The sequence below is a fragment of the Giraffa tippelskirchi genome, chromosome 1, assembly GCF_054371585.1.
Source record: "Giraffa tippelskirchi isolate mGirTip1 chromosome 1, T2T-mGirTip1v1.2.pri, whole genome shotgun sequence".
Taxonomy (NCBI): Eukaryota; Metazoa; Chordata; class Mammalia; order Artiodactyla; family Giraffidae; genus Giraffa; species Giraffa tippelskirchi.
Window position 1 is genome coordinate 181,613,217 of NC_137275.1, and position 17,284 is coordinate 181,630,500.

Consider the following 17,284-nt stretch of genomic DNA (forward strand, 5'->3'; position numbering starts at 1 on the left):
ATCCTGGAGCAAATTATTGGACTGGGCTGACGTAAGGAGTGGGACTAGGCTGCATTATTCCAGCAGGAGGTATGGAGAGCCCTGGGACGTAAGACTGAAGGCAAAGGTCCATGTTCTGAGCTGGCCCAGCACACAACTCCCTGGGAGCTGAGGCCTGAGGCTCCTGACCTCTTGTTTCCTTGTTATTCCTGACTGGCTGAGAGGGTTGGGTCCCGTGTCTGCGATGTGGTAGAGCCTGTAGGAGGGATGGAGCAAGTGGGTCCAGCTGAACTCAGAGAGAGCAACGGCCAAGGAGGCAGGCAGGTGGATACCTCATAGGTTCTTGTCCTCCATCCTCCTAGCAGTGGTTCATTGTCACCACTGCCCACAAAGGTAGGCTGGACACCTCCCATCTCCCTGGCCTTTTAGTTTCTGTCCTTTTGTTTCTTTTTTAATTGAAATATATGTGACATACAGCACTGTGTACATTTAAGGTGTGCGTGTTAATTTGATACATTTATATACTGTAATATGCAGAGAAGGCAATGGCACCCCACTCCAGTACTCTTGCCTGGGAAACCCCATGGACGGAGGAGCCTGGTAGGCTGCAGCCCATGGGGTCGCGAAGAGTCAGACATGACTGAGCGACTTCACTTTCACTTTTCACTTTCATGCACTGGAGAAGGAAATGGCAACCCACTCCAGTGTTCTTGCCTGGAGAATCCCAGAGACGAAGGAGCTTGGTGGGCTGCCATCTATGGGGTCGCACAGAGTCGGACACGACTGAAGCAACTTAGCAGCAGCAGCAGCATACTGTAATATGATTGCCATTGTAGAGATAGCAGCTCTCTCACGTCACATAATTATCATTTCTTTTTGCGGCTGGAATAAAGATCTAGACTCTTAGCAAGTCTGAGGATTATAATAGTGTTGTATTCCCTGTACTGTGCATTGTTAGCTCTCCAGGACCTAGCTGTACTAGTTGCAAGTTTGTACCTTAAGTCAGACCTCTCCTATTCCTACCCTTCTGCCCCGTAACCACCATTTTACACTGTTTTTTACTATTTTGGCTTTTTTAGATTCCACATATAAGTGACATCATACGGTATTTTTCTCTTTCTAATCTGGCATTTACTTTGCCTTCAGGGACCCAAAGGACCACCAGGACACAAAGGAGAATTTGGCCTCCCTGGACGACCTGTAGGTATCCGAGTTCCTCAGACTGCATGTGGAAGAAGGACATGTGGGCCAGGCTGGCCTGCGGGTTTACTAAGGCCTCTCTCATGGGTTTCAGGGTCGCCCAGGACTGAATGGCCTCAAAGGTGCCAAAGGAGATCGAGGGGTCTTGATCCCGGTGAGTGCCACACCAGAGGCCCAGCCCCACAACACCCAGGGACGCGGTCCCCAGGGCCAGTGTCAGGCGGAGGGTTGTTCAGGTGCCAGGTCCAAGTGAGCAGACAGAATGCTCAGGAGTGTTCTTTTTCCTCTGCTGCCACTTTCAAAGATCCACAGCCCAGCCCTGTCCTCAGGCTCATTCGCAGGAGGTCCTGCACCAAATCCACGTTAGTGGAGCATAAGCTTCCTCATCCAGACCCAGAGGAGGGTGGGAGAACACGATCTGGGCGTCCTCAAGAAGTCTGGTTTCAAATCGCAGGTCTTCTGACTCGGGTTATATTCTGTCTTTCCTGGATTACACATTCCTGGGGGTTTCACAGGTCACTGGTGTAGGTGGCATGGGGCTGGTGAGCCTTCTTGAGAGAACATAAAAGCTCAATCAACTGCATACGCAGAGCCTCACAAGATGGCAGACCCTGGAACATCCGCAGGGTCCCACATCTGTGATAGGAAACCAGTGTTTATTGGTGCTTTGGAGGACAGGATCTCAGTCTTGCTAATAGCTCTCCTGAGAGACACTCTGCGGAGTCCTTGTTTTACACAAAAGGAAACTAGGGCCTGTAGAAGTTAGTCACCCGCTGGAGGCCCCCCATTTGCTACATGCAAGTGCAGCTTGAAGTATGTTGTTGATTCTGTCTGCACCTCCTGGTCTCCAGGAGGTCTCCAGTTGGGCTCCAGAATTGGTCTCCAATTTTGTATGTCCAGAATTGCAGAAATGAGGTGGTGTTGAATCACTGGGCACTGACTCACTCACCAAGCCCTTGGGGCTGCAGGTACAGCAGACACCAGTGTCAGGCACCTCTCACCCGCGGTCAGAGCCTCCCCATCCCCCACGTCTGCTGCAGGTGCAGTTTGGGCTCCAGGATCGGCAGAGAAAACGTTGCATGATGTCACGGCCAGGCTGACCTGGCTCTGCCATGGACTCTGCCATCTAACAGGCAGAGTTAGCTGCCATCCAACAGGAGTTGGTGTTTATCATTACATTTATGAGGGGCCTTTTCAGGCACCGTATCCCAGCAAGGCCCCACCCCACCACTCCCTCCATAGGAGGGATATGTTGGTAGAGGTGGTGGGCTCTGGATCTGCTGAGCACTGCTCTGGGGGTCAGAATCTGGCTTCCAGTCTCCATTCTTCTGTGAGTTGCTGCGTGGCCTTTGGTGGGTCACTTCCTGTCTCTGGCCCTCGTTACCTCCAATTGTAAACCAGCAATGATACTTGCTCTGCTATTGTGAAGGTGCAGTGAGGACACAGAGGTAGACATGCTTCGGGAAGAGGCTGGCCTACCGGTGGGAAGAGTTAGTCAGCTTTAGAAGACCCTCCTTTCCTCGTCTCCAAACCCTGGGGAAGTACCCTGCAGCTGCCTCTGTGCTTACAACAACCCGAACTCAGGAATGGCCTTTCTTGCCCCCCTTCAGGGTCCACCTGGCCTACCTGGTCCTCCAGGCCCCCCAGGACCACCAGGAGCTGTGATTAACATCAAAGGAGTAAGTTGGGGTGGGAAGGGAGAGAGACCTCCTGGGAAAGCGGGAAAACGGTCCCCTACTGGCCTAAGCTGGAGTCGGGTGTCCTCATTCCCTCCTCTCATTCTCATTTCTAACAGGCTGTCTTCCCAATTCCAGTCCGGCCACACTGCAAAATGCCAGTAAGTAGCAAATAGTCATGGCCTTAAAAAGCAGGCTTTGGCATAGAAAGCAACTCAGAGAAGATAAGTTTTTAGTTTTTGTTTTGAGCCACTCTGTCAGTGTTCTCTGTGATGTCTTCATGTGAGTAGGTGGCTCTGAATCATATTAGGGCTTCTAAGGGCACACATGTGGACAATGTTTCTTTGCCATCAAAAAGCAACGTCTTTTGTTATCTTCATGTGAACATGTTAGCTTTATGCTTGGAGCGGTATAAAAAAGGGGGAAATAGATACTTTAAAACACAGAGGAGAATTTAAAAAGGCAATTCTGACTAGTGATCTTCACATAGGGAGCTTCAGGCTAAGATCTATAACTACCCTTTCTTAACTGTCATGTTTCTGCACAGTACACAACGCTGAGAGGAGGGACCGCCTCTCCTCCTTTGTAATGACAAAACAAACTGTGACTCAGTCAAGCTCACCAACTTGTCTAAGGTCACAGGAAGGACACAGCTGGGCCATCACTCAGGTCCCCTGGCACCCCTTGGCACCCCAAGGGGTCAGGCATATGCCTGTTCACCCCACTGGTCAGTGCACTGTCCCTGAGGCCTCACCCATATGAGGAGGGTCTAGTTTTTGTGGGGAAATGCAGGGAGGGTGGGCCTCTCCCCATGCATAGGCATTAGTCACTGAACATAATCGTTCACTCAACAAATATTTATCAAAGATTTACGAATGCCAAGTACATGTGAGGCCCTAGAATTGCAGTGGTGAACTAGACAGGCGTGGCCTCTGTTCTCAGGAGCCTGCAAATTACAATTTAGAAAAGTTCTTTGAAGCGGGTTCTTAATTGATGTCTGTAGGGGTGGTGATGAGACTTGGGTCAAGGGCTTTAAAATGACAGAGTTTGACTGAGTGTTTGCCCAGACATCTGTCCACGTCTAAACTTTGAAACAATCAATTCTGCAACCCAGGGCCAGGGAACTCTGGTCTTGAAGGCAGAGGGTGGGACCTACCTGTGTAAGGTGACCTGAGGGATGGCTGCCTCCCACCACAGACAAGGAATCATAGCCTAGAGAGGCAAGGTCTGTCTATGAGTTGGTGCCCAAGGCCCCTCCCAACAAACATGATATCAAGCTTCAAATGGGCTGACCGTGGGACAGAACTTGGAAAACTCAGGAGTATTGTAAAATGCTACTGCAATTACTGTGACCTGTGCTAGGATCCTTTGCAGTGACCATGGCCACTGGGTGTCATGATGTTACTTTAAAAAAGCCAGAGATAAGCTAAGAGCATTTGTTTTTGATTTCATGTTGCCTGGCTGGACACCATGCAGGCTTGAGTGTGGATGTTTCTTGACTAGCTCTCAAAATGGACAGTTGAATAAGAAATGCTTCCTCTCACATCCAGCATTTCACAGGCTTCTTCTCCTTTCATCCCCTTTCTAATACCGTAACAATTAACAGCTCACCCCTGGAGTGGAGGAACTTTATCAGCACAGCTGTAAGATACCTGCTTGGCACTGCTGCCTTTGTCCTTAACTTAGAAATGTTTTTCCTGGAAGATTACTGTCCCTTCCCCACATCTTCTGTTGGTGACACCTGAGCAGCTTGTGACTCTCCACCCAAAAGTATGGGAGGATCTGGGATCAGAGGGATCATTTTGATTCACATATTAACTGGGAAAAAGCTGGAGGGGGGCTTATAAAAGCAAGGTGGCAGATAGCTCTGTTATTAAAAAAAAAAAAAGAAAGAAAGAAATGCAGGAATCTGGGGATGAAATGTGAAGGAATATTATCTTGAACAGCTTGGACTCCAGACCCCTGGCACTTAATGGGAAGTCCAGAATAGTGCCCCAATCTAATGATAACTCCTCTTTATTAATTATCACCACCATCAACTCCTGTTCCGGGTGCTCATCTTTGATTACACATGGTAGCAAAGCTAATGGCTGGCCCTGGTTCATGGCTTGAGTACATCACTTACCATCACTTGACCTCTCCAGTTCTAACTGATCTGAAAGGAGGCCAAGAATGCTCATGGTTGGCCAGACCAACATTGCCATGACTTATCTTTCCCTTTGCAGAGTTGTTCAGCCCATGGATCTCACCCTGGCTCAGCTACATGATGTGCCCCCCCACCCCTACACCTGCCAACTGAAGGCCTGGGATGCTTTGCATTGAGGGGCACTGGGGAGCTCAGGGCTTTTGGGGGCTCCAGTATCCAGGGCAGGCCTAACTCCATGACCTTGCCCCTTGCCCCTGGGACAGGGGATTAGCTCCCTGTGCATACAAAAACCAGAACAGGGTTTACAGTGTATGACCTTGGCTTTCTCTCTCTCTCTAGGTTGGTACCACGTATTCTGGGAATTCAGAACTCATCACTTTTCATGGTACACACTCCTGTCTTCACCTTATGTTTCTCTGGGACATTTCCTGACCCTCCTCTCTCTGCAGAGGTGGTTTCCGTTTGCCCAGTTCTGGGTGTAAACTAGGTGCTCTGAAAAGTCTGACTGCATTGTGGGAGGGGTGGTAGTTGAACCAAGGCTGAACCAAGGGCACCTATGTTTGCTTGTGTCACCCAGCTGCCTATTTTATGCATCTTGTCTGAGCCTCCTAGCTCGTAGCCAGCACTCCATTTTTCCATTTGTGTGTTAGTTTGTTCATAATGCATCCACTGATAGCTTCTCCTTGCCTGGTGCTGTCCCATTCACTGGGCTGAGACAGATGGATCCCATGCTCTTCTTTCCACCCAGGCCATTAGACTCTGCTGGGCGAAACCATTTAAAAAGTCATTACAGTGCAGTATACCAAGAGCTAAGGCAGGAAGGCCCTGGCAGCTCAGAAGGCCTTTGCCTGAGAGCATTCCTGGACCAGCAGCATCAGCACTCCTGGAGCTTGTTAGGAATGTAGACCCTTGGGCCTCATCACAGACCTGCTGGGTCAGAAGCTGCATTTTCACAAGCTCCCTCTGAGGTGTGTACACACACAGTGCGTTGTGAAACACTCTGGCTTTGAGTGATTCGTAAACATCAGCCTGTTTGCGGCCGGTGGGAGCTTATCTACCACTCATCAGACAGGAGATAGGCCAGGAGACGGGAGCCTGCAGGTGAGCAGTGACTCTGGTCCTCTGTCCCCACACACTGTCATACCATATGTGCCTGTTTTGATTGAGAAGTCTGGACACTTGTGGTTTAAACAGGGAAAGGCCCATTTTTTTCCCCTAATACTGACCTCTGGCTCAGCTCTGTCACCCCTGGCCTGCCAGGTGGTGGTCTCCCTGATGGTATCTAGCATCATGGGTTTTTGGTCACATTTAGTTACAAAATCCAGGATGTTCTCAGACTTCTTGTTCAGATCCAGTTCAAGGTTCTTCCTTCCTCTGGTGCCAGGTTGACCTTGGGGAGGAGCAGGTAGAGCAGGATTTGTTTTGTTGGATCCCCTGTGTATGGGTACACATTGGTCAGTCTCTCTCAGGAACCAGGAGTTCAAAGCTCTAGTGTCCACCCACTCATCCAGGTGGGGAAAGGGCACTGCCTCCTTTTCCAAACTCTGTACTCCCAGGACGCTCCCTCTGAGCCCGTCTTCAAGATAAAGAGCTGGGGGAGAAGGGAAGGCTCTAAGCCTGGTTCTGCAGAAACAGTGCTTCTCACAAGTCCTCTGGAAAGTGGGATATGGCACTGTTGGCATTCTTCCAACTGTGAGTGGAAGACTTACCACCCTTAACTGTCTTCTGTGGCACTCCTGGGACATTCCTCCCTTTCCCTTACACTCCTGTGCTGCCCAGACTTAGGTGATATGGGACTGAGTGCTTGACTTGGTGTTGAGTCTTGGTCCACGTGCATGAGGCCATCCAAGAGAGCTCATTGTAGCCTCTGCTGTGCTCCCATGATGCACTGCTGGCACCTTGATGATGGTACTTATTCCATCCTGCCTGGTGCTACCTTGACTGTGTCTGTCTCCCTGAGAGCTTCCCAAGGTCAGGAATTGTGTCTACTGCATCTACCTCCGCCTCTCCATCCTACAGCAAAGGATGTTATACCCTCAATAAGCTTTTGTTTGTTGATTGGACTTAAGAGGCTCCATTTCAAAACCTGTCTCAAAAATGTCTTATATAGAATGAAGGTGTTTTTCCACTATCTTTTTTTTTTAATATGTGTGTATTTGGTGGCAGGTGTTAAAGGAGAAAAAGGATCCTGGGGCCTTCCCGGCTCAAAAGGAGAAAAAGGCGACCAGGGGCCCCAGGGACCACCAGGTATCCCAAGTCTTGTTCTGGCTATTGCCCTTTATTTTTGTTCTCGAGAAAGCTAACAGAGCCAGTAAGTGAGGCTAATTACATTACCACCCTGCCTGCAAGCTCCATGAAATTCCAGAGAGACCCAGTCGTGGGTGATGCGTGTTCAGGATGGAACATTGTCAGGAGAAACCAGAAGTTCTCATCATTCCAGCTTCATATGCAGAACGAGCCCCAGAGAGGACCAGGGAAGAGCCTAGGACTGCTCATTTCCAAGCTGTGTTCCCTCTACCAGCTAAACCAATATGAGGTCATTTCGGCTAGGAACTCATCATGTTGCTAGACACTTTGGTGTTTGAATTCCTGAGACTGACTGCGAATTTTAGAAAGCATTTCTTTTTCAGGCCCTCCTGTGGATCCAGCTTACCTGAGGCACTTTCTGAACAGCTTGAAGGTGAGCTTTTCTGAAACTTTGGCCTGTGTTTCCAAGTTCTCAGGCTTATGTCAGAGACTGGCTCATCTGACTCTTTCTGAATGTTCTCTGAATGATCTTCCAGGGGGAGAATGGAGACAAGGGAATCAAAGGAGAAAAAGGAGACTCTAACAGTGGCTTCTCTGGCTTCTCTGTGTCAGGGCCGCCGGGCCTGCCGGGAAGTCCAGGTCTGGTGGTGAGTAGTGACCCCTCCGGGTCCCCTTCCTCAGTGAATCCTGGAGTTTCTTGGAAGCCTCCCAATGTGACTAGGCAGCTGGGAAGTAAGGGCCAGTCACAGGTTAGAGGCAGGCCTTGGGTGTCAGCCTCTCTCCCCTATACTTGCTAACTAGTGGGGAGCCTGGCTGAGGCCACAGAGGAAAGGGAGCTGGCCAAGGCCATGTGCATGCAGGTAGCTTCCATGTCACCCACCACATTGCCTTATTCACACCAGTGGTGGAAAATTCACTCAATGCAAAGAGTTGTTAACGGTAAACACATCAGATGATAGAGGCAGAAGCAAAGGTGAGGGAGATATTTTTAGAGTGTCTATTTGATTCTTCTGGAATTTCATCAAACAAGGACCCCCTAAATCAGTTTGGTCTTCTTAGGATGAGCAGCTTCTCCAGGTCACGAGAAAGAAATTCAGTTTATGCCTCCACTGAGATTATAATGAGATCATTGACCCTCAGGGGCCTGGAACTCACCATGAGCAAGACAAAGCAAGCCAGGAGGCCAGGATTCCCCTCCAAGCTCTGCTGCCAATTTGCTCTGAGACCTTGGCCAAGCCCTACCCCTCTCTGGGCCTCTGTTTCTCCATCTGTGAAATGCCAAGGCTGAACTAGATGACCTCCAGTGGACCTTGTAAGTCCAAGGCTTCCTGGGCTTCTCTGCTGTCATTCAACATAACGACTAGGCCACCACTCTTTAAGTCTTCCACCACCTAGCTTGTGCCCAGGATTGAAGACGAAGATAACAATAATGGGAGTTTACTGACTTCTTACCAAGGTCCTGACAAAAAAGCCCAGACTTCTAGTGACTAATGGTGCTTTCTCTCTTCTGTTACCATGCACCTGACAGGGCCAGAAAGGGGAAGCTGTTGTCGGGCCTCAAGGACCCCCAGGTGCTCCTGGCCTACCTGGGCCACCTGGCTTTGGGACACCTGGTTCCCCTGGGCCACCAGGACCCCCGGGACCACCAGGACCTCCAGCTATCCTAGGAGCAGGTCAGTACTGTGAGTCACCACTTCTGGGTGGCATGTCGGAGCCACACTGTCTGATGGAGGCTGTTTCCTAGATTGAGCCTTCTTTCTTTTCTTTTTTTTTAAACTGAGATATCATTTGCATGCCGAAGAATTCACTCACTGAAGTGGACAACTGAATGGTTTTTAATATATTTACAAGGTTGTGCAGCCTTCACCTCTCCTTAACCCAGGACATTTTCATCACCTCAAATAAAAATCCTGTACCAATTAGTAGTCACTCCTCTTTTCAAACCTTGATCTTTCCCTGATCTTGGAAACCACTAATCTACTTTCTGTCTCTATGGATTTGCCTATTCTGGACATTTCGAATCAGTGGAATCACACTGTATGTGACCATTGGCTTCTTTTGCTTACCATAATGTTTTCAGAGTTCCCCATGTGTAGTATGTATCATTTTGTTTATTCATTCATCAGCTGATGGACATTTGAGTTGTTTCCACTTTTTTGGCTACTATGTGTAGTGCTGCAGGGAACATTTATATACAGGTTTTTGTGTGAACATATGTCTTCAGTTCTCTTGGGTTATACCTAGCAGTGGAATTGCTGGGTCATATATGTGATTACTCTATATTTAACCCTTGGAGGAACTGCCAGACTGTTTTCGAAAGTGACTACATTTTGCATTCCCACTAGCAGTGTACAAAGGTTACAGTTTCTCCTCGTTGTCATCATCGTTTGTTATTATTACATCTTTTTTATTCTAGTCATCTTCATCTTTGTGAAGTGACATCTCATCATGGTTTTGGTTTGCATTTCCCTAAAGACTAATAATGTTGGACATCTTTTCGTGTGTGGGTGGAAACTTCTTGGCTGCTTTGTCAATGCCTGGGCCTTAAGGAACTTGAGGACCAGCATTGATTCTAACCCTCTATGTGAAAAATTTTTTTACCCCTTGGTACCTCACTTCCTCAAATGAAAAATGTGTGAAATAGAAGAAAATCTCCATTTATTGAATACTTACCAAGTGCCAGGCCATCTGCTAGTCACTCTCCTACATTATTTTATGGATTCCTACAAAGCCTTTCAAGGAAAATATCAGCATCCCCATTTTATAGATGAGGAAAGTGAGGCCCAGAGATGTTTAGGAACCTTTCTAAGGTCACATAGCCAAGAAGTGGCACCAGAGTAGGACCTAGATCAGGACCCAGGTCAGAGTAACTCTGAAGCCTACATTCTTTCCACTATGCCCAGGGTGGAACATAACAGTAGTGGCAGTAATAGCATGAATACTTCATTTTTTGTTGTTTGGGTTGGCATGAGCCAGGTGTGGTGGAAGCACACCTGGGAAGAGTCCTACAATGTCTGGGGCATCTGGGAGAACTTTACACAGGCGATGACTCTGGGGCAAGAGACAGAAATGGAACTCAAACTAGTTCAAGTAACAGGGAAGCTTACTGCATGTGAAGGAGGGGTGAACAATCAGTTTGTGGGAGGGGCAGGCATGCAGTGAGACTTCAGATACAGCCAGAACCAGGGATTCAGCCCCTATGAGGATTCTCTGTCTGTTGCTGTCTGTTGCTAAGCTTCTCTCTGAGTGCAGCTTCATGCTTCTTCACTACAGACCACATCCTCTGCATGGTGGGAAATACTGACAACCTACATCTTCCACTATCATCTACAAATCTTGGCCTTCTTTCTCAGTTTTCATTCGAAAAGCCTTGGCATAGGGATGTTCTGGGGACAGATTCTGACTGACTTGTCCTGGGCCAGATGCCCAACCTTGGACCAGTCACCTGTGGCCAGGAGGTGGGATCACATGAGAACATGGCAGCTCCTTCTGGACCTGAATGGTCATAGAGGTGAAGGGGAAGATCACAGGAGCAGGTAGGGATGCTGGTCCCATAGGTGCCCATACAACTTGAGGGATAGACGGGAACTGCAAGGGGTGGAGGGGCATTGCAGGGTGAGTACAGGATGCAGAGACTCTGCTGTCCACAGTAGCCCTAAACTAGGGGCCCCAGGACTCCTTGCTCCATTGGGAAGAATTACCCTTCACACAATACATGACGGTTCACAGTTTATGAAACACTCCCATATCCATTATCCCATTTCATCTTCACAGCAACCCCAGGAGGAAGATGAAATGGATAAGATTATAAAACTCATTTTATGGATGAAGGCACCAAAGCTCAGAGAGGTTAAGAGACTAACTCAAGGTCACAAATGTTAGGAAGAGGCATGGCTGGGGTCAAAATCCAAGTCCTCAGACTCTCTTTCCACTAGAGACATTCACCACCTGTGTGTGAATGTTCAGGTCCTATGTCAGAACTGCAGGCTTATGTGCACAACCTGAAAAATCTCATGCAGTAGTTTTACTGTGCTGTATTAAGTCGCTTCAGTTGTGTCTGACTTTGTGACCCCATGGACTGTAACCCTCCAGGCTCCCCTGTCCATGAGGATTCTCCAGGCAAGAATACTTGAGTGGATTGCCATGCCCTCTTCCAAGGGATCTTCCCGACCCAGGGATGAACTGAACCTGCATCTCTTACTTCTCCTGCGTTGGCAAGCAGGTTCTATATCACTAGCGCCACCTGGGAAGCTCCAAGTTTTACTAGGACTTGTACAAATATCCTTAACCCTTCCAAGAGGTTTGCAGATTTTGAGGGGAGACAGGAGTTTAGAAAGATAGAAGGAGAACAGCAAAATAGCTTTACTGATATTTGTGTTTGCCTAAAGTAAGAGCTATTCATTTGGGAACCATAAACTCCTAGGAAATTCAAGGATGTGCCTCAGGGAGCTGAGTAGAAAAGTGTGTGTGTGTGTGTGTGTGTGTGTGTGTGTGTGTGTGTGTGTGTGTGTGTGTGTATCCCTGTCCTAAGGGAGAGGGACTTGATCTGATTTTTAAGGGTGCTTTGACTTTTCAAAAGCTAACAATATCTGGTTGGATACTATACAGTTTGCAAAACACATTCCTAGTTTATATTTTTCTCAGTTCTCAACATAGGCTAGTGAAGAAGAAATATCTGTTTATATTTCACTGATGAAGCTGGGATTCAGAGAGCTTGTTACTTCCCCAAGCTCACACAGCTGAGAATCAACAAATCAGGGTCTTCAGTCTTCTGGGGAAGGCAAGGGCCCTGTCACTGCCCTACCCTGCCCTCCTGTAGCTTGACACCTTTTCTTTTTTCTGAGTCTTCTTCCTCTGTTCAGTAATTACCTGTTTGTTTCTTGAGACAAATAAGTTGTATGAATCAGGGCCTTTGGGGATGCAAGTGACAGAAAACTCAACTCAGACTGACTTGTACAAACAACAGAAACAAAAGAAATGTATTCACTTACAAAACTGGAAAGTCTTAGGCATGACTTCATTCAGGGCTACAGTTAAGAATCTCAGCTCTCCCCTAAGCCAGCCAAATGTGGCTGAGTCATAAGCTGGGCACAGAGCTCCTAAGATTTGGTTACAAGGTGCAACGTTTGCAGTGTTGTGAGTAAGGTGGTGAATACTCTCTCAGTAATTGGCTAACATCAGAGGCATTTTGCAGACAGTGTGCTTTTCTGTAACTTCTCTTTCCTGCTTTATCTTAGCTGTGGCCCTTCCAGGCCCACCTGGCCCTCCAGGACAACCAGGGCTTCCCGGATCCAGAAACCTGGTCAGTATTATCATCAGGGAGTCTTCATCCTTCTGCTTTGGATGAGTTTGTTTAGAACTGTGGCTGCAATGTTTAGGGGCTGGCACACCTTCTCTGTTGGAGTTGGGCCTCCATGACAACAGAATTGGTATAATTCCACAAACAGGATATTTATTCTCTCTTTGGATGACTTAGTAAGTAAAAAGATACAGACAACAAAATCATTTATGATTTAGGTTCCACAAGAGCCAATTGTATTACATCAAAAAACACAAACACAAGAGTGTAAACAACATTACAGGAGACCCTGTGCTGGTCACATTTCCCCTGGGTAATGCAGCATTCTCCATTTTACCGTCGAATGTCTCTCGTACCTTCATTATCCTGTGGATCGCCTTACTCTGTATGGCCCACGGAGACTATTGTTATGCACAGAAAGAGGAACAAATGCCTCATTAGGATGTCAGGAGTCCTAGCAATGTACATTGGTCTTTGATAGATTTTAGCTGGAAATTTGGGCTGCCAGATGAAAAACTGTCCAACAGTTGATGAAATTTTGATATTTGGTGCCTTTGGGGGATGTCTGGGTCATTTTAATGCACAAAGTCATTATCTTCAAAGCTAGGCAAAAATTAAGTTTTTATAATCTTGAAAAGAAAAATAAAAGTTTCCTTGTCTGATATTTCTCTGAGACTTGATACTTCTTGATAGATTTTTCCTGCTTTTATGTCTGTGCCTACAGAGGCCAAGATGATTTTCTAACCTTTGGCAATTGTCTAGACAGAGAAATTATAGACCCCTATTTTCTTCTATGTATTTATTATTGGAACTACTCAGCCGGGCAAAAAAAAAAAAAGGTTCAGGACCTAGGTAGAGTCACTGTCTTGTTTATATTTCTTAATCCAAATGAAAACACTTTTGAAACCCTGTAAGGAGCAGCATGAGCTAACACAACACATGTAACAATGTCTGCGCCATGGTGCAACTCATGCAAATGGAAGCAGCAAAACCTACCCATGATTTTCCTAATACCAATGCTCAACAGAGCCAACTCTATTGACAGTTTTTAAATGTCTTCAAACTCACAGGATATTATCTTCTTTGTTTATTTTTTTTATTGTAAATGAGATTTATGTTTCAAGGTAATGAATGTTTTTGTTTGATCAAAAGGAAAGTCCTTTGGTTATTGATGAAGTTATATATCTCTCTGTGGCACAATCCCCCTTTTCATTGACTGTGAGGGGATGGCTCATATTTGACTTTACAAAGAGGCTGGGCTTTCAAATCACGCCATTGCTCTAATTAACCGCAGTGTTTGGTATTTAAAATTACCTAACAGGTTACAACATTTAGCAACATGGATGACATGTTACAGAAAGCACATTTGGTCATAGAAGGGACATTCATTTACCTGAAGGACAGCACCGAGTTTTTCATTCGGGTCAGAGATGGTTGGAAAAAATTACAGGTAATTCTTAAACTCCTTTTAACAGACTGCCTCCAAGTACCCTCTAAAAATCACAGCCTACTCCTGTAAATGCCATTTTTCTGATTTGAAAATGCACAAACAGTTTCCATTTGATGTTTCATTTTCAACATCCTCTTTTCCTTAAAGCTGGGAGAACTGATTCCCATTCCGGACGACAGCCCTCCTCCCCCTGCGCTTTCCAGCAATGTGAGTCCTCTCCCCGCCTTACTTCTAGCTCCTTCATTCATCAGCACTGACTGAATCCCGTTGGCATCCAGTATCAAGCTCTCTGACTCTGGACAGCCAGCCCTGCAGGGTTCACTATCTGGCAGAAGCCCAGAAATTACCAAGTGCCAAAAGAACGTTCTCACACTGGATGGCAGGGGCTGGGGGGGGGGCTGGTAGGGGTTGGGGGCTGGAGCTGGACCCAGAGGCTGGAGACCTGCCTTTCCCGTGTCACAGCTGAATCCTTTTGGGCAAGGAGCTCCCCTTCTCTTGGCATCAGTTTATTGATCTATGAAAACATGGTTGGCATAAGCAATCTAGAAGAACCCTTTAATATTTGTTGCTGAGATTTCCTTACCTGATTAGAACATTAACAATTTGCATTGTCCACTGTTTTAACCTTACAGCTACCCTTTCAGGTAGATACTATCATTCCCACTTTGCTCGTGAGGAAACTGAGGCTCTGAAGAGGTGCTTTGCTCTATGAAGTGCATGAGTTGTTTGTAAAACATGGGAATTCTGCTCTTTGGTTCAGTGCTCTTTCTAAAAGTCTTGAGAATATTGCTCCCTTTCTGAGGATCATTTTTTGTTCATGCATGAAATTCTTCAGTTAAGTGTGGTCCAAAGACCATGACAAACTGTTTTAGACAGCTTTTCAAGAAACAGTGAACTTGTACCATAATGTACAGTAAAGAACAGAGTGAATGCACGTTCAGGACTGTTTGTTTTCTTTTTTTACCCAACAGCCTCATCAGCCTCAACTTTCACTGACATCTATTTCAAATGTCAATTATGACAGACCCGCAGTAAGTACAATTCACGTGTTTACTCTACAAATGCTGAAAAGTGTGTCTACCATGTGCCAGGCCCCGTGCTTAGTATGCAGTTTGTTTAGATAATTGCCAGAACCTCAGTTGCAGGAAATACAATCAGGCTTGTGGACTCTTGTCCCTGTTAAGTCTGCTCCACCATCTCTATAGACCAGCCTCTGCAAAGGTCTTTCCTCCTGCCTCACCCCAGGACACAGACATAGGTTACATCTGCAAAACTTGTACAAAGCTTAGGGTTGATATGGCACTGATCCTGGCCCCAACTCTATGTGATCTTACAGCTGCAGGGCCCAGTACTACCTGGCTCAATTCAGAGTCTTGGGAGAGGGTCAGACACCTAGCCAAATTGAGAGCAGCCAAGAGAATGAAATTGAATGGCTTAAGGCCACTCTTTAGCACGTATTGTGGGGACACTCTTCAGAGCACAAGGCATGAACTTGGTGGGCACTGGGAACACATTTCCTGTAGTGCTGCCCTCTGCCCAGCAGGAGATCCTGTGGGGCATGGTGAGTCTGCAGTACCTGTAGGATACCTGAGTGGAGACCCCCAGGAGGAAGCAGCATTGGAAAGTCTGCAACCCTGCAGTGGGTCTAGTCTGGAAATGCAGACTTGGGAGTCTTCAGTAAAGCCATGGCTGTTGTGTTGGGGATGGAAGGATTCCTAAAAGAGAATATATATGGTGAGGAGAGACTGGATTGTGAGGAGCAAAAACAAAATGCACTGACTAGAGAAATATGAGAAGGAAACTGAGAAGCTATTGCCAGAAAGGAAAGAATGCCAAGCAAGGTAGAAGCCAACAGTGTCAAATGCTGCCAGGAGGCCCATGGAAAGAGCTAAAAGGTGTTGTTCAAATTGAGAAACTAGGGAAAAGCATTTCCGTAGCATGGAGGGATGCCAACAAGATTCTAGGTGGTGGCAGAGTAGGTGGAGGGGTGAGGAAACAGAGAAGCAAGTATAGGTAAACCTTCAAAAAGCTTAGCTATGCAGGGAGACATAAGGGCAGTAGCTACAAAAAGTTTTTAAATAGTGTATTACAAATTCTGAAGTAATACATATCCATTTTAGAAAGTCTAGACAATGAATAAAAAGAATGGAGAAGAAAATAATCACTTATAATTTTGCAAAACTATAACCATCCACAAAATAACTATTTTAACATTTGATTGTTGAAATGTCATTGTCTTCATAAAAATGATAGCTATTCATTATAGAAATGTTCCAGCAGTTAAAGGTACAGAAACATGAGAACACAAAAGCCCCCAATCCCACCATTCAGAAGCAGCCATGGTTCCAGACCTTTTTCTGCCTCTCCTGAAAGAGGGATATGTGGTAGTGGTAGGGTTATAGGTGTGGCAGGGAAGCCCCCTCTCACCACTGCCCCTTTCCTAGGTGTCCCCTAGGAAAGCTCGTTCTATCGAGGCCTCTTGTAACTGCCCTTGGGTGTAGTACCCAGAAGCACAGTGGCTGGAGGGTAATGAGACCATAGGGCCTCTTCCCTCACATGCCACGGTCTTCAGACATACAAGAAGAGGAAGATGGGTTTAAGATATTTTTCTTTCCTGGAGACTTGGGCTCAGGTCCTGCACCAGCTCTATGCTTCCCCAGCTCTATGCTAATAGATAAAAGTTACTTCTGGCATGAGGTTGAGGAGGGGGTGACTGCCCCTTGATTATTAAATGTAATTCAGAGGCTACAGCAGAAAGGGCTGGGAAAGAAGGCTGGGTTTGGGGAGAGAAAGTGTGGAGGAAGAAGATTATGGAATGGCTTTTATCTGGGCTGCTGACCAAGGTGTCAGGAATGTGAGGCTAGAATTATTGCACGATCCCTGGTTTCTAAGAATCTATCCCAACAGTCTTCATAATAAATATCTCGACCTTCTCCTTTCAATGCCTTTTTCCTCTGGTCCCCCAGGATCAGCCCTAGACCTACTCAGGAGGTGGAAGAAAGGGTGGGAGGCAGATAGTTTGATGCATGTCTGAGATCTAGAACCAAAGCCAGCTTAAAAACCTCCTAGAAACTCAATGAAGGGCAGACCCAGAAGTCTCCAACAGATGGCCTGCCTGCAGGCTGAATTCAGATCTCTGAAGTGCTTTAGTTTGTTTTTCTCGTACATTTCATAAGAAATGTCTACTAGTTAGAGCCGTTCAGATTGCTGAACCAGACTGCTTTGGGAGACCTGGGCTTTCCTTCACTGCAGATGTTCACACCTGGGCAGGGAATCTGATGTCAAGT

At 46.7% G+C, this 17,284-nt stretch overlaps 1 protein-coding gene across 9 annotated transcripts in view; it reads left to right on the forward strand.

Annotated features, from left to right (window-relative positions):
* COL15A1 (collagen type XV alpha 1 chain) overlaps nt 1-17,284 on the forward strand; it is a 102,488-nt gene that overhangs the window by 81,077 nt on the left and 4,127 nt on the right. For 7 of the 9 annotated variants that reach the window (XM_081512036.1, XM_081512059.1, XM_081512062.1 and 4 more), the window contains 13 exons: nt 1,126-1,179; nt 1,274-1,333; nt 2,790-2,858; nt 2,975-3,016; nt 5,341-5,386; nt 7,168-7,248; nt 7,632-7,681; nt 7,785-7,895; nt 8,777-8,921; nt 12,486-12,550; nt 13,869-13,997; nt 14,145-14,204; nt 14,969-15,028. In XM_081512036.1, coding sequence (XP_081368162.1) covers nt 1,126-1,179; nt 1,274-1,333; nt 2,790-2,858; nt 2,975-3,016; nt 5,341-5,386; nt 7,168-7,248; nt 7,632-7,681; nt 7,785-7,895; nt 8,777-8,921; nt 12,486-12,550; nt 13,869-13,997; nt 14,145-14,204; nt 14,969-15,028 — 972 coding nt within the window. Of the gene's footprint in view, nt 1-1,125; nt 1,180-1,273; nt 1,334-2,789; nt 2,859-2,974; nt 3,017-5,340; nt 5,387-7,167; nt 7,249-7,631; nt 7,682-7,784; nt 7,896-8,776; nt 8,922-12,485; nt 12,555-13,868; nt 13,998-14,144; nt 14,205-14,968; nt 15,029-17,284 lie in introns of all 9 variants that reach the window. The other 2 variants (XR_014060097.1, XR_014060096.1) reach the window with 1 other exon arrangement.